Source organism: Myodes glareolus, chromosome 2 (assembly GCF_982192425.1).
Source record: "Myodes glareolus chromosome 2, mMyoGla1.1, whole genome shotgun sequence".
Taxonomy (NCBI): domain Eukaryota; kingdom Metazoa; phylum Chordata; class Mammalia; order Rodentia; family Cricetidae; genus Myodes; species Myodes glareolus.
The window spans coordinates 128,513,797-128,528,548 of NC_142027.1; the positions used below are offsets into that span (position 1 = coordinate 128,513,797).

Sequence of the window (14,752 nt, forward strand, 5' to 3'; positions counted from 1 at the left end):
AGACACACACACACCATGCAGAGATAGCTTGGGTGTCAAGTGGGTATTTTAAAGGGTTTAAGTGTAAGGGGAGGGAGGGAGAGAGCAGGCTGGAGGAGAGGCAGGAGATCTGCTTGCCTAGCAGGCAGGGCGAGAAGGGCAAGGGGGTGGGGGGTGGGAGATTGAGAGTGGGCGGGACTTGTCTCTAATAGGGGCAGGGTACCCAGGCGACAGGCCAGGCCAGCAGGTTTACTTTTACAACAGAGAGTTGTGAGCTGCCATGCGGATGCTGGGAATTGAACAGGGTCCTCTGGAAGAGCAACCAGAGCTCCACAATATTCTTTTAGGTTTCTTTGAATCAAGATTTTTCTGTGTAGTTCTGGCTGCTCTGGAATTTGCTCTGTAGACCAGGCTGGCCTCGAACTAAGAGATCCGCCTGCCTCAGTCTCTGAAGGGTTCTGGGATTAAAGGCGTGCTCCACCACTACCTATAAATTCATGGTTTTAAGGAGAGTAGGCGTAGCATCTTTTCTAGGGATCTCTCGGTTAACAGCTCAAAACACTAGATCTCGCCTGCAGAGAGCCACCAAGTGAGGACGAGGCGCCGAGTACTTGGATGCAGGAGGTGGGCTTCTGAAGACTCGATTCTGAGCGTCCAAGGGAGAGCACTGGCGTGCCTTCACTAGCCCCGACCCCGCGTGGTGCCCTCCGGGGGGTCCGCAGCGCGGCGGGCGGCTGCTCAGAGCCGGGAACAGCGACCCCTGCTTCGGGAGGGCTCGGCCGGGCACGTACTTGCGCGGTGCGTGCGCGTCGAGGGCGGGGGCGCTCGGCGGCGCGCGGCACGGCGGGAACATGGCGCGCGGGAGCAGTGCGCGCGCCTAGCCGGCGGGACCGTTAGCTCTGGGCGGACGCTGACGGGCCCCGCGGGGATGGAACAGCCGCTGACGCTGGCGCCCGAGCCCGGCTCGGCGCGGAGTCGCAGGCGGCGGGAGCCTGAGTCTCCGCCGGCGCCGGTGAGTGTGAGCAGGGCGCGGGCCGGGAGACTTTCTTTGTGAAACTCCGTCGGTGCAAGCCGGGCCGGGCCTCGGCGGCTGACGAGTGACTTGGAGGCAGAGGCCCCCGCTCTTCTGGGTTCGAACCCCGCTGCGAACCGTTAGGCAGCTCCGTCCCGTCATCTGTCCTCCTGCCTCAGTTTCCACGGCAGTGTCTGCCTCGCGAGGGGCTTGGAATGCAGCGGGCACCTAAGATCCGTTCCTCCTCTTCCTCGGCCCCGCCCCCTCGGAGCGGGACAGCCTGGGGGGCACCCGGCCCCCGGCGGCTGGAGAGTGCAGCTGCCTGCAGGCTCTGGTGTTGCCATCCTGGTGTTGGTGGTAGGGAGAAGGCGACTAGGTTGTTGGTGCCTCTTCACCTACAGTTACTGGAAAGCTTTAGGTCCACCTGGGCTTCACAGTGGTTGGGTGTGTGTCAGCGTGAAAGATGCTGAGCGAAATTTACTTTGCCTGTCTGGAGCAGTCTTTCTCCCTGAACTCTGTGGTGTTTTCTTGCTTTTTGGGTTTTTGTTTATTCTGTTTGCTTGTTTGTTCAAGCCACTAAGTAGCCAGGGTATAGAAATAATCTGGAGCAGTTTATTAAAATATAGGCCACACACTGTGCCAAGAAACAGACGTACAAACTGATTTCTCAAGGCAGAGGAGATTTTGAATTTTTATCAACCCCTCGAAGTTGTGATTGGTCTCATAAGCAGACAACTTGCTTTGTTTTTACTTCTGCATGGTGCCTATCATGTGGTAAATGTTTAGTAAATATTTGCAGAACTAAATGACTCTGGAGTTGCAACCTAGGAATACTTGAGGTACTTCAAGTGCCTTTTGAGAGAAATATCTGTCAACTTTATTTTGTATATGATTTTTCTCAGCTTTCAGGTTAACTTTTGTGACTATAAGGCGATGTTTTCAGTGTAATTGAGAAAAAGCAGGGTATGTGTTGATTAGTATAAAGGATCATGTCTGAATGTCCTGGCCATATTAAAATGAGTTCTGAGCGTCAGGGGTATGTCTTAGAGGGTAAAGGTTCCTGCCACCATGCTTGGGCATCTGAGTTGGGTCCCTGGGACCCACACAGTAGGATAGAAAGGACTCTGGCAAGTTGTCCTTTGACTTTCTCACAGGGTGTACCAACACTTATACAAACACACAAGTACACAGAGAATAAATTTAAAAAATTCTAAGTTAAAAAAATGCAATTTTTTTCTTATTTGAAGACAGTCATCTAGAATTTTTGTTATTTTGAGACGGGTAAACATTTACATTTCCTTTTTTCTCTTTCTTTCTTTCTTTTCTTTTCTTTCTTTCTTTTTGACAGGGTTTCTTCTCTGTGTAGCCTTGGCTGTCCTAGAACTCAATCTGTATATTAGCCTGGCCTCAGACTCACAGAGATCAACCTGCATCTTCTTTCAGAGTGCTGTGATTAAAAGTGTGCACCACCACTATCCGGCTACATTTTCTTTAAAAATATTTTTTATGTATTGAGTGTTTTGTTTGCACATATGTACATGCAGCAGAGACCGGAAGAGGGCTTTAGTTATGAGTTGTAAACTGGGTGCCGAGAATGGAGCTCTGACACTTTGGAAGAGTAGGATTGCTCTTAAACATAAAGTCATCCTTCATCACCAATATTTGTATCTTCATTCAAGGAAATCTGAGTTATTATTTATTCAGGAAAGTTGGCAGTTACTTTCTTGAATTTTTTTTCCCTGCCAGTACTACAATTGCTTGAAACTATGCATTCTTTTTCCTCCATGTAGTTGTATTTCATTTAATTGATTTCTCTTCAGTAGGGTTTTTCAGGAAATAGAGAATTCAAGTATGAGATAGGATTATTGAATCTGAGATTCCATCTAGAGAAGAAAGACTGAAAAATAAAATGGTGTAATGTATTGTTTTGTCACTTTTTGTGGATACCTTTAAAAGAAACATACTTTTTTTTGTTTTGTTTTGTTGTTGTTTTTATTTTTCCAGACAGGGTTTCTCTGTAGCTTTGAAGCCTGTCCTGGAACTAGTAGACCAGGCTGGCCTTGAACTCACAGAGATTCCGCCTGCCTCTGCTGGGATTAAAGGCGTGCACCACCACCGCCAGGTGAAACATACTTTTTTTAGGGGTTGGGGAGATGGCTCTGTGGGTAAAGTGCTTTCTATGCAAGCAAAAGGACCCAAGTTCTACTTCCAACTCCTCTCTAAAATTGGGCCAGGTGATATGGGCCAGTAACCCCAAAATTAAGAATTAGATCATGGAGACAGGTGCATCTCTGGTGCTCACTACCCAACCAGCCTATTTGAAACAGTGGGCTTTAGGTTTGGAGAGAAACCTCTTTAAAAATAAGGTGGAGAAATCCTGACATGATGACATATACTTTAATCCCATTACTCAGGAGGTAGATCTCTATGCATTTGAGGCCAGCCTGGTCTACATAGAGAGTTCCAGGCCAGTAAGAGCTACATAGTATGTGTGTGTTGGCAGGGGTGGGGGGGAGAAGAAGTAAGGGGGTTGAAATCAACTAGAGAAGACAGCCAAAGTCTACACCTTGTCGCCTCCTCAAAAACATTTACAGATCATTGTACCTGTGTTCACACTTTCAGGCAACACACATACACTAAACTACCTTCTGAAAAAGCTTTATTCCTACTAAGTGTGGTGGCACACACTTTTAACTCCAGCACTTGGGAGGCAGGGATAGGAGGATCTTTGCAACTTTGAGGACAGTCTATTTTACATAGCAAGTTTCAGGATAGTAGGACTATATAGAGAGACCCTGTCTTTAAAACAACCAACAAACAAAACCCCCCAGAAACCAAAAAAGAAAAGCTTTATTCTCAGTGGATACATCTACAGCACAACCCCTGCACCTAGGACTCAGGGAACATTGTGGAAGGTGGGGACAGAAAGATTGTAAGAGCCAGAGGAAAAGGAGTTTGTTGTGAGATTGTGTCTTCTAGTAATGTCATAAGCTACACCCAGAATGATACAAATGGCCATGCTAAAGAGGAAGAGGGATAGCTCAGGAGGCCTCTGCTCTAGACAAAGAATTACAGGCAGCTAAGGAATGCTGGGAGCAAGAGAAGTAATGTTCATCAGGGACAAACACGCTAGTTTGTTATCCAATACCCAGTGGTCAGCCCTGGAAACATACATATGAATAATATTATGTGGACTGAGCAGTTGTATTTATGTGTATGAACACACACACACACACACACACACCTGTATATTAAAACAAATAATTTAAAAAGGCCATGAATATGAAAGAGCAAGGAGGGGGATGTGTGGAGTGGTATGAGCGAGGAAAGGAAAGGGGGACATGTTGCAATTATAATCTTAAAAAGATTTAAAAAGCTTATTGAAAAAAATAAAACTTTGCCTGGGCAGTGGTGGCATATACCTTTAATCCTAGCACTCAGAAGGCATCACAGAGGATTTCTGTGTGTTTGAGGCCAGCCAGGTCTACAAGAGCTAATTCCAGGATAGGCTCCAAAGCTAGAGAGAAACCCTGTCTTGAAAAACAAACAAACAAAAGAACTTTGACATATTTTCTTTAGTGTTTTGTTAGGTCCTTTTATCCTTGTTTTGACCACTGATTAGAAGTAACTTCAGGGAAGATTTGTGTTTGAGGGTACAGTCTATGGTGGGGAAGACATAGCAAGAGGAGTGGGACACAGCTGACCACATTGATTGTATCAGGAGGGGGGGGATGGACACAGAGGCTCAGTTCTTTTTGAAAGTCAGAGCAAACCCACCCACTTTCCTGATGGGTTTTCTTTCCTCAGTTAAAGTTCTTGGAGATGCTTTCCAAGTCACATCTGGAGGTGTGTCCTTTAGGTGATTTCAATTACAGTTGAATTAAGATTTAGTTTTGTAAGCCAAGCATGGGGGCACACGCCTTGGAGGCAGAAACAGGTGGATCTCTGTGAGTTCCGGGCCAACCTGATCTACAGAGTGAGTTCCAGGACAGCCAGAGAAACAAACAAAAAAATATATTTTCTTCTTATTTTTAAGTGTGTGTGTGTGTGTGTGTGTGTGTGTGTGTGTGTGTGTAGATATCCATGGTTGAATTCCCCTGGAGCTGGAATTAGCAGATGGAGGGATCCATCTGATCTGGGTTCTGGGATTGCACTCAGATTTTTTGGAAGAGAAGCAAATACTCTTAAGTGCTGAACCATCTCTTCAACCACATGGATAACTACTTCTTAAAGAAGATAAATAAATGTCCAAAAACAGTGGAAAGTGTACAGCTTGTTGGTTGTTTGGGATACAGCTGCAATATGATGTGATTGTGCTTTACTGCTTCTGAACTGAAAAAGCCTGACATAAATGAGAGGGAGGATGTGCAGAGATAGCTCATGCATCACTGGAATGAAAAGGGACCCATGTCCTTTGACAGTTCAGTAGCTCTAGCTCTAACAACAACTTGTATGAATGTTCACAGCTTTGGTATTGATGATAGCTGAGAAGTGACAGCATCAGGTATATGAACTAACTACTGTGTGGTTAGCTTTGAACACTCATACTGTGGAATCTTCTGCCCAGGAGAAAAGGGAAGTACTGATTAATTCAGAACACAATTTGGATGACCTTTGAAAATATTCTGAATGAAAGGAACTAAAGGAAATAAACCTTAAAGATCCCACTCTCTGTAGTGTGATAGCTCAACACAGGCAAGATCACCTGGAGCAGAACTTGAGATGGATTCTTGGTATGCTGGCCTTGGTTCAAGCAGCCCTCTTGCCTCAGCCTCAATATGAACTGTGACTACATGTATATATCACCACTACCCATTTATTTGACTTTCTTTTTTCAGTTTTCATGTGTTCGATTGTGGTGTGTGTGTGTGTTTTTTTAAATGTGGGCAGGTATGCATGTGAATTCATGCATGTGCATGCCTGAGGTTGGTGTCAAGATTCATCCTCTGGTGTGGGAGGTCCTTCTGTCTTATGTGTTGCTTTTATTGGTTAATGAATAAAGAACTGCTTTGAACCTATGGCAGGGAAGAACAAAACTAGGCAGGGAAAACTAAACGGAATGCTGGGAGGAAGAAGGCAGAGTCCGAGAGACGCCATGGAGCCGCCACCAGAGTTAGACGTGCCAAAACTTTGCTGGTAAGCCACTGCCACGTGGCAATACACAGATTAATGGAGATGGGTTAAATTAATATGTAAGAGTTAGCCAATAATAAGCTAGAGCCAATGGGCCAAGCAGCGATTTAATTAGTACAGTTTTCGTGTAATTATTTCGGGGCTGGGCAGCCATGAACCAACAAGTGGCTCACTCCCTCCACCAACAATCCTCAGCCATTTTTCCTTTATTCAGTGAGGCAAGGTCTCTCAACCCATAGCTTGCTAGCCAGCTGTGGAGATACCCTGTCTCTACTTTCCAAGGATGTAATTACAGGTGGGCTGCTGTAACCACTTGGCATTTATGTAGGTTTCTGAGGATACAGAACCCACTCCTCCTCTCCCTTCTCCTTCTCCTCTTCCTCCTCCTGCTCCTCCTCTTCCTCCTTCCCCCTTCCTCCTCTTTTTTTATTTTTTAGTTTTTTAGTTTTTCGAGACAGGGTTTCCTTGAGTAACAGTCCTGGCTGTACTGGAAGTCTTTGTAGACCAAGCTGGCCTCAAAAATCACTGAGATCTGCCTACCTCTACTTCCAAAGTGCTAGGATTCAAGGCGTGTGCCACCACTGCCTGACCTGACTTCAGTCTTCTTGTTTATGCCGTAAGCTGACTCCCCAACAACATTATTTTGTTTTGAAAAGTATATGACTTGGGAAAGATGGCTCAATATTTAAGAACACTTGTTCATCTTCTAGATGACCTGAGCTGGGGTTCTCTCACCCACCTGGGGGCTCACTGCTGTCTGTAATTTTAGTTCTAGGGGATCCAGTGTTCTCTTCTGGGTTCTCAGTGTACCAGGCACTCACATGATTTACAAATACAGTCACACAAATGTACATAAAATAAATACAATATTTTTAAAAAAAATCTTTAAAACAGGCTGGGCAGTGGTAACACATGCCTTTTATCCCAGCCCTTGGGAGACGGAGGCAGTCGGATCTCTGTGAATTCGAGGTCAGCCTAGTTTACAAAGCAGATGCCAGGACAGTCAGGACTGTAATACAGAGAAACCCTGCTTCAAAAAACCACACACACACACACACACACACACACACACACACACACAAATATCTTTGGGAAAATGAGGCAGAATTACTGTGAATTTGAGGCCAGCCGTGGTTCAATAGTGATTTCCATACCAGGTGGATTACAGAATGAGATCTCAAGGGAAGAATCTGAAGGGATGGCTCTGTGATTTAGAGCTCCTGATCTTGAGAGGATGTGGTTTGGTTCCTAGCACCAGCATTGGGTTCTCAATTGCTTATAATTCTGTTTTCAGAGGATCTGGTAGTCTCTTTTGGTCTCCACAGGCACTATATGTATGTTGTGCAATACTTATACACACATATATACATAAAATGAACAAATAGTTGAGTATTTTCAAAAGAGAAAAAGTATAAAACAAGCAGCCTTTGTTTATTCATATGATACCCCTTCTCCCTAGAGACAGGAAGAGAGACAGGGTCCCATTCTAGACTGCTGTGTATCCAAGGATGTTCTTGAACTTTTGGTTCTCCTGCTTCTACCTCCTGACTACTGGGGTTACAGGCATGCGCAACAAAACCTGATTTTATATAGAGCTGGGTATCAAACCCTTAGCTTTGTTTTGCATCCTTGGCCCCATATGATAATCTGAAAATGACCTGAGCCATAGGAATAATTTAATATCACACTGGAAAGATGATTCACCAGTTAAGACCACTTGTGACTCTTCCAGAGGACTGAAGTTCAAATCCCAGCACCCACATGACAGCTCACAACCTTCCGTATCTCCAATTCTAGAGCATCCATTGTCCTTTTCTGGACTCCATGGGCACTACATACACTGTGCATGGTCATACATACAGGCAAAATACTCATATACAGAAAATAAAAATAAAATAAAAAATAACCTGGTAAGTGGAAAGTGACTTCATGTGATTTACAAAATGATGGCCAAGGGGCAAAGGCAACTTGTGTGTATGTATGTATGTGTGCATGTGTGTGTGTGTTCATACATTGCTTGTGCTTGTGTTTGTAGAGGCCAGAGGTTGGTGTTGAAAGTATTTATTGTTGTTTTTTAATTTTTTATTTGTTTTTAGAGAGGTTTATATTAGTGTTCTATGACCACTGAAATTCTTACAAAAACAATGCATTTCCAGGTGGTGGTGGTACACACCTTTAATCCCAGCACTCAGGAGGTAGAGGCAGGTTGATGTCTGTGAGTTCAAGGCCAGCCTGGTAGACAAAGTGAGCTCTAGGACAACCAGGGCTACATAGAGAAGCAGAGCAACAACAAAACAATTAAAAAAGAAAGAAAGCATTTAGATGGAACTTGTTTATAATTTCAGAGGCTTGATCCATTACCATCATGGAGGGAAGCATGGTAGCAGGCAGGCAGAAATGGTGTTGGACAAGTAGCTGAGAGTTCTATAAAGATTTATCAGAAGGAAGCAGGAAGACAGACCCACTGGGCCTGGCCTGGGCTTTGAACCCCCAGTTAAACATTTTTTCCAACAAGGCCATATCTCTCAATAGTGACCAAGCATTCAAATATATGAGCCTATGGGAGACATTCTCTTAAACCACCACGCAGGGTTTCCCTACAAATCTCTGGCTGTCATGGAACTCACTATTTAGACCAGACAATTCTCAAATTAACCTCCGTCTACCCAACACACACACAACCATCTTAATTTTTGAGTCATGATCTCTTGCTGAACCTGTCTCCCCAGGAATGGCCATGCCTAGCTTTATGTGAGTTTTGATGATGCTAACTTGCATCCTGAGCCATTTCTCGGTTCCATTAAAGCCTTCTTTTTCATTTTTTTTCTAAGACAGGGATTCTCTCTGTAGCCCTGTTGTCCTGGAACTTGCTCCGTAGACCAAGCTGTCTTCAAACTCACAGAGATCTGCCTGCCTTACAACACCACTATCTGGCCTTTAAGGCTGTTTTTAACTTATATTTGACTTCTCAGCCAGATTATCTTATAAAGTGAACAGATTATGCAATTTAATGTATGAGTTTCCTAATAAATAGAATAATAAAGTGTGCAGACCTTTTGCACCAATACTTGAGAGACAGAGGTAGGTGGTTCTCTTGTGAGTTTGACAGCAACCTAGTCTATGTAACAAGTTCAGGCCAGCCAGGGCTATTTAAGTGAGAACATGTCTCAAAAATAAGTTATGTTTATTTTTAGAATGACTTTGAGACTTTTTCATAATTGCAAACACCAGGTAACACATGTATATATTGAAATATCAGTAAACAGCCAGGTGGTGCACACATTTAATCCCAGTACACAAGAGACAAAGGCAGACAGATTTCTGTGAGTTTGAGGCCAGCCTGGTCTATAAGAGTGAGTTCAGGACAGCCAGGAGGACTGTTACACAGAGAAACTCTTGTCTCCAAAAACAAAACAAAAACAGTAAACATAAGACGTTTTCTTTTTAAAGCATTGAGTTTTTAATTTAATTTATTTTATTTCTTTATTATTAAATGGGTTCTTCTTCTCTATCCCTCCTGTGGGGATTCTGCCAATTTAAAATATATCTATGCCAATTTTATATTATAGAACTGGGGAAGTAACCATAGAATGAGTTCAGAAACCCACCTAGGCCCATTGTGAGTTGAATTGAACTTCAACCCAAACAACCTTGTTCCATGAACCCTTACCTTAGCTGGAGGTTTACAATATTTTTTTGGGTCTCCTGAAACTAATTCCTAACAGGCTGTAGTATGGAGACTGCTCTTTTATTTCTCAGCCACCCAGACCTGAATAATCACACAAAACTATATTAATTACAGCACTGTTTGGCCAATGTCTTACGTGTCTTCCAAGGTAGCTCTTAGAAATTAACCCACTTTTATTAGTCTAAATATTGTAACATGGCTGCAGCCTTGCCTCATTTTCTACATGTCTTGTTTTCTTGGCAGCTGACTGGCAGCTGCTTGACTCTGCCTATTCTCTCTATGTATCTCTGTTTGGATTTCATGCCTGGCTTTACTCTGCTAATCCACTGGCCAAAACATCTTTTTTCATCAACTAATAAAAGCAACACATATACAGAAGTATATCTCACACCATCTCCCCTTTCCTGTCTAATTAAAAAGGAAGGTGGGTTTTCTTTCTTTCTTTCTTTCTTTTTTTTTTTTGAGGCAGGGTTTCTCAGTAGTTTTGCTGCCAGTCCTGGAACTCACTCTGTAGACCAGGCTGGCCTCAAACTCACAGAGATCTGCTTGCCTCTGCCTTCCAAGTGCAGGGATTAAAGGCATGTGTCACCACTGCCTGGCAAGGAAGGTTTTAACTTTAACATAGTAAAATTACATATGCAAAACAGTTATCAAGCATGAATTATATTTATAATATTTAGTCCATTTACATTTGGCATTTTAAGGAGAATATTCTTATCTGTCTGTTTAAATTTTTATATCTAATTTATCTTTTATTATTTCTAAGGAAAACTATAATTATAACTATCTAGTCTTCAACTCCATCAAAGATCCCAGGAGGATATAATATTATCTAAGTAAACAGGAAGTACATTGTAAGCAACTAGAAGTTGTAGAAATGACAGAGACATCTCACTGCCTGGACAGTTCTTTTGTAGTGTTGGGGCATCCATCTTCAGCCTACAGTCCATAATATCTTTTCAGCAGGAAATTTTATGATCTGTTCTGCCTTCACTGGCAAAGTTTGTCTGTTGCTTTCTTCTGTATCCTGCAGAATGTCTGGCATTTTCTTCTGTGAAGCAGGAACCCTAAAGGGTCATCCCATCATTTGGAAATTTCAGCAGTCATTTTTCTGTGGATCTTGCATGTCCAGTTCATACAGCATGCCATCCATAATTCCAGGCAAGAATAGTTTCTTGTTTGAATGGTTAGCCCATCACATTGAAGGCAAATTCCATAATGAGTTTCTTCAGTGCCCATCAATGTCTCTGAAGTAATTGGTGCTGCCAGAAGCAGACAGATCTCACTGTTGAGAAAAGTTTAAGTTCTTAAAACATTTTAAATGTAATATTTAATTGAAAGGTTTGAAGAATACCTATCCATCTGAAATATATTTCTGTATATCTAGAAAACCTAACATGACTATAAGTTTGACTGTTATAGATGACTATCTATTAATCCATAATTTTTAATTATACATTGCATTTTAAAATGAGCTATATAAACATAATACCTTAAACAAGAACAGAAATATACATATAACAAAATTGACCTTAAATTTGTATCAATAAATCAAAGTTCATACCAATGTAGTATTCATTTCTATATCATAGCCCCCCTTTTTTCTTTAGAAAGACTTTGACTGTGACCATTAACCATTTATAATCAATCCCCTTTATATGACAACATAAACAATATTTGGCAATTTGGGTGTAGTTTTTTAGACTACTTCCTATTGATTGGGGGTGCTGTTAATCAGATGTTTCATGGGGGTAAACTATGTAGTCCGTCTCAGCTAGCAGTCCTGAAGCTATCGGGGATGTTAGATCATCTGGGCCATCCCTTCAGGGAATCTTGCTTAATCAAACCATATTAGCCAGTAAAGAATCCACACTTTTCTATCCTCTGTGGAAACAAAAGCAGAACCTCTTTTCCAAAGTCACATATCCTTAGACTTAAATTTTGAAGCCAAGATACCTTTAAAATATATGTGTTTGTTTAGCTTAGCAGCCCATACAGCCCTGTAGTTAGCTCATTCATAGTCAAAAAATTAAAAGAAAATACAATAATATATATAATTCAGACTATTTGTGTATTTTCCATCTTTACATTGTTGTCCTGGCTCTCACTCTGTAGACTAGTATGTCCTTGAACTCACAGAAATACTCCTGCCTCTGCCACCCAAGTGTTGGGATAAAGACATGTGCCACCACATCTGGCTACTCTATTTCTTTTTTAAAAGCACCTCTATCTTTTTTTCTTTTCTCTCCCAAGCCTACGTATATTTTTAAACACACTGTAAACTGTTTATAGAGTTTTTTTTATTTCTGCCTGAATCTGTCTTTATTGTATATCTCTATCTTTTTCTGAACACATGAATTTTTAATCTGCTAAGCAGCTTGGCTCAGATAAAAGCTGCAGCTTTGGTGGCTGACTCTACCACATTCCCTAGCTTTCTGAGAGTCTAGCTTCATGGTGGAGGTACTGGTGAAAGTCATATTTATTGCCACAACTCGAGTTTTAAGGTCCAAGACACCACAAGAAGCCTGCTACCTGCTGCTCATAAATACCATTTAAGTGTTTGGTGGCAGAGATCACCTGAGACAATGCTGCTACCAAGAAGCTGTGCTTGACACTGTTCTTTTCTCTCTAGAACCCTTTTTAATGGTCTTATGAGGAAAATTTTCCCAAATATTTGGGTGCCATTTGTAAACAGAGACTGTACTTTCATTTCCTGACTACCCAGATCCAAATGATCACACAGAAATTATATTAATTATAAACCTGTGCTTGGCCAGTGACTCAAGCGTATTTCTAGCTAGTCCTTACATCTAAAATTAACTCCTTTCTATTAGTGTATGTATTACCATGTGGCTATGGTTTAACCTCACTTTCTACATGTCTTGTTTCCTCTGAGCTTGGCTGACTGGCATCTGCTTGACTCCACCTACTCTCTCTATGTATCTCTGTTCAAATTTCCCACCTAGCTTTTTATTCTGTTAAGTCATTGGCTGAAACAGCTTTATTCATCAACCATTTGTTGCTTTTAGCAACAAATATATGAGAGGACATCCCACATTAATAGACTTTAGAAAGTCTGATTGTTTCTTTTTCCCCAGTGCACAGTACCCTAGTAAAATGATATAGGTCCCTTACAGCAAGTGTAATGGGGGTGCTGGTATGGGAATCATCAAACTAGTTCCCTGGTGTGGATAAGTAACTGAGTGTCTGGGAAAGAAGAAAGACCAAGCTGGAGAGAGAGAAGAATGGGAGGGGCCTAAGGCTAGGGAGTATGCTAAAGTGGCATTGGTTTGGGTAGTTTATAGGGTCCCTTTCCCCATTGTCTTTGTTTAGATGCCCACCCCTATGCATTCCCACCTTTCTCAAAATGTTTTCTGAGAACAAGAAGCTGCTATCTCAGGGAGCCCACTTTCATTTTTGTTTTTGTCCTTCTAACTGTTGCAGTACAAAAGATTTCCACACTAACCCAGAATGGAGTATAATAAATGTTTATTTAGTAGGGGGTAGATTCACAGAAAGAGTAATGACCCACATTCCTCTGCATGCTCTGGGAATTGGAACTGAATCCAGGAGTCAAGGGGCCCTTGAATGCTTTTATGTCTGCGTTTATAGTATATGAGATCATGCACAAAGTGGGCCATTATCTTAAAGGCTATTGACTGAAGGAGTTCCCACAGCATCTCCCCCTTTTTGTCTAAATAAGAGAATTTTAAGCCTAATACAAAACTATATAGAGTAAAAACTAATATCAAGTATAAAATTAGAATTACAACCATCATGAACAATAGCAAGCAAGAAACATGCTAAATGTTTCAATACTTATCCTATCCTAAGGAGTCTTAAGTCTTATATTAGAAATGACTTGGCTAAGTCATGAGAGGATAATAACAACTATCTAGTTTTCAACCCCTTTCAAGATCTGAGAAGGAAAATAATATTACTTGAGTAAACAGTAAGTACAATCAAATTACTTCCAAAAGGTGCAAGAAATGAAAGAGACAACCAGCTACCTAGGCAGTCACCCAAAGTTTCATTTGCAACGTTTGGACAACCAGCTTTGGCTAAGGCCTAGAATAACTGACAGACCATTTTCAGAGACAGGAATAATTTAAAAACTATTTTACCCTGTCTTGGCAGGGTTTGGCAGTCTTTTTGCTTGCCTATTCTGAACACCATACATTATGTCAGTGATCAAGACAGGAAGTTCTTTGCCCAAAGGCCACTTTTGCCAAGAAGAAAACAAGCTCCAAGTGGAGTGTCTTTGGTTCTCAACATTGTCTTGAAAATAGATTGGTGCTGCCAGGAGCAAGCTTGTCTCATGTCAACAGAATTCTAAGTTTTTTAAATGTCATATTTTACAGTTCTTTAAAGTAGTTGCAGATTACCTGTCTATGTGGAATAAAATCTCTATGCATCTAAAGAATCTGATTAGTGGGTTGGAGAAAAGGCTCAGAGATTAAAAGCACTGGTTGCTCTTCCAGAGGTTCTGAGTTCAATTCCCAGCAACCACATAGTGGCTCACAACCATCTACAATGGGATCTGATGCCCTCTTCTGGCACACTGGTATACATGCAGAGAGCACTCATACATAAAATTAAATAAAGTTTTTTTAAAAAGAATTTGATTAGTCTAACTATAATGAAGAAGGATGCTTAAAAGAAATCCCATACTAGCTCAGAATTGAGAATAATAGAGGGTTATTTAGGGGTAGACTCACAAGTCACAATCCTCCGCTGCAACAGAGAACAGCAACCAAATTCCACAGCTGAAAAAAAGAGAGGCCATATGCATGCTTTACACCAGCATAAATAATATAAGAGGTCACGCCCAAGTGGACGGGTAACTTAATGGCTACTGACAGTAGGAATTCCTACAGCACCTCCCCCTTTTGTTTAAATAAGAGAGTTCTAAGCCTAATACCAAATTATATACAATAAGA

General features: G+C 41.8%; 1 protein-coding gene across 1 annotated transcript in view; it reads left to right on the forward strand.

Moving 5' to 3' along the window:
* The first annotated feature begins 869 nt into the window (after nt 1-869).
* The window catches only part of Ttc28 (tetratricopeptide repeat domain 28), a 483,898-nt gene continuing 470,015 nt past the window's right edge, over nt 870-14,752 (forward strand). Inside the window, exon 1 of the mRNA XM_085680896.2 lies at nt 870-991. Coding sequence (XP_085537022.1) covers nt 908-991 — 84 coding nt within the window. The 5' untranslated portion in view covers nt 870-907. The remainder of the gene's footprint in view (nt 992-14,752) is intronic.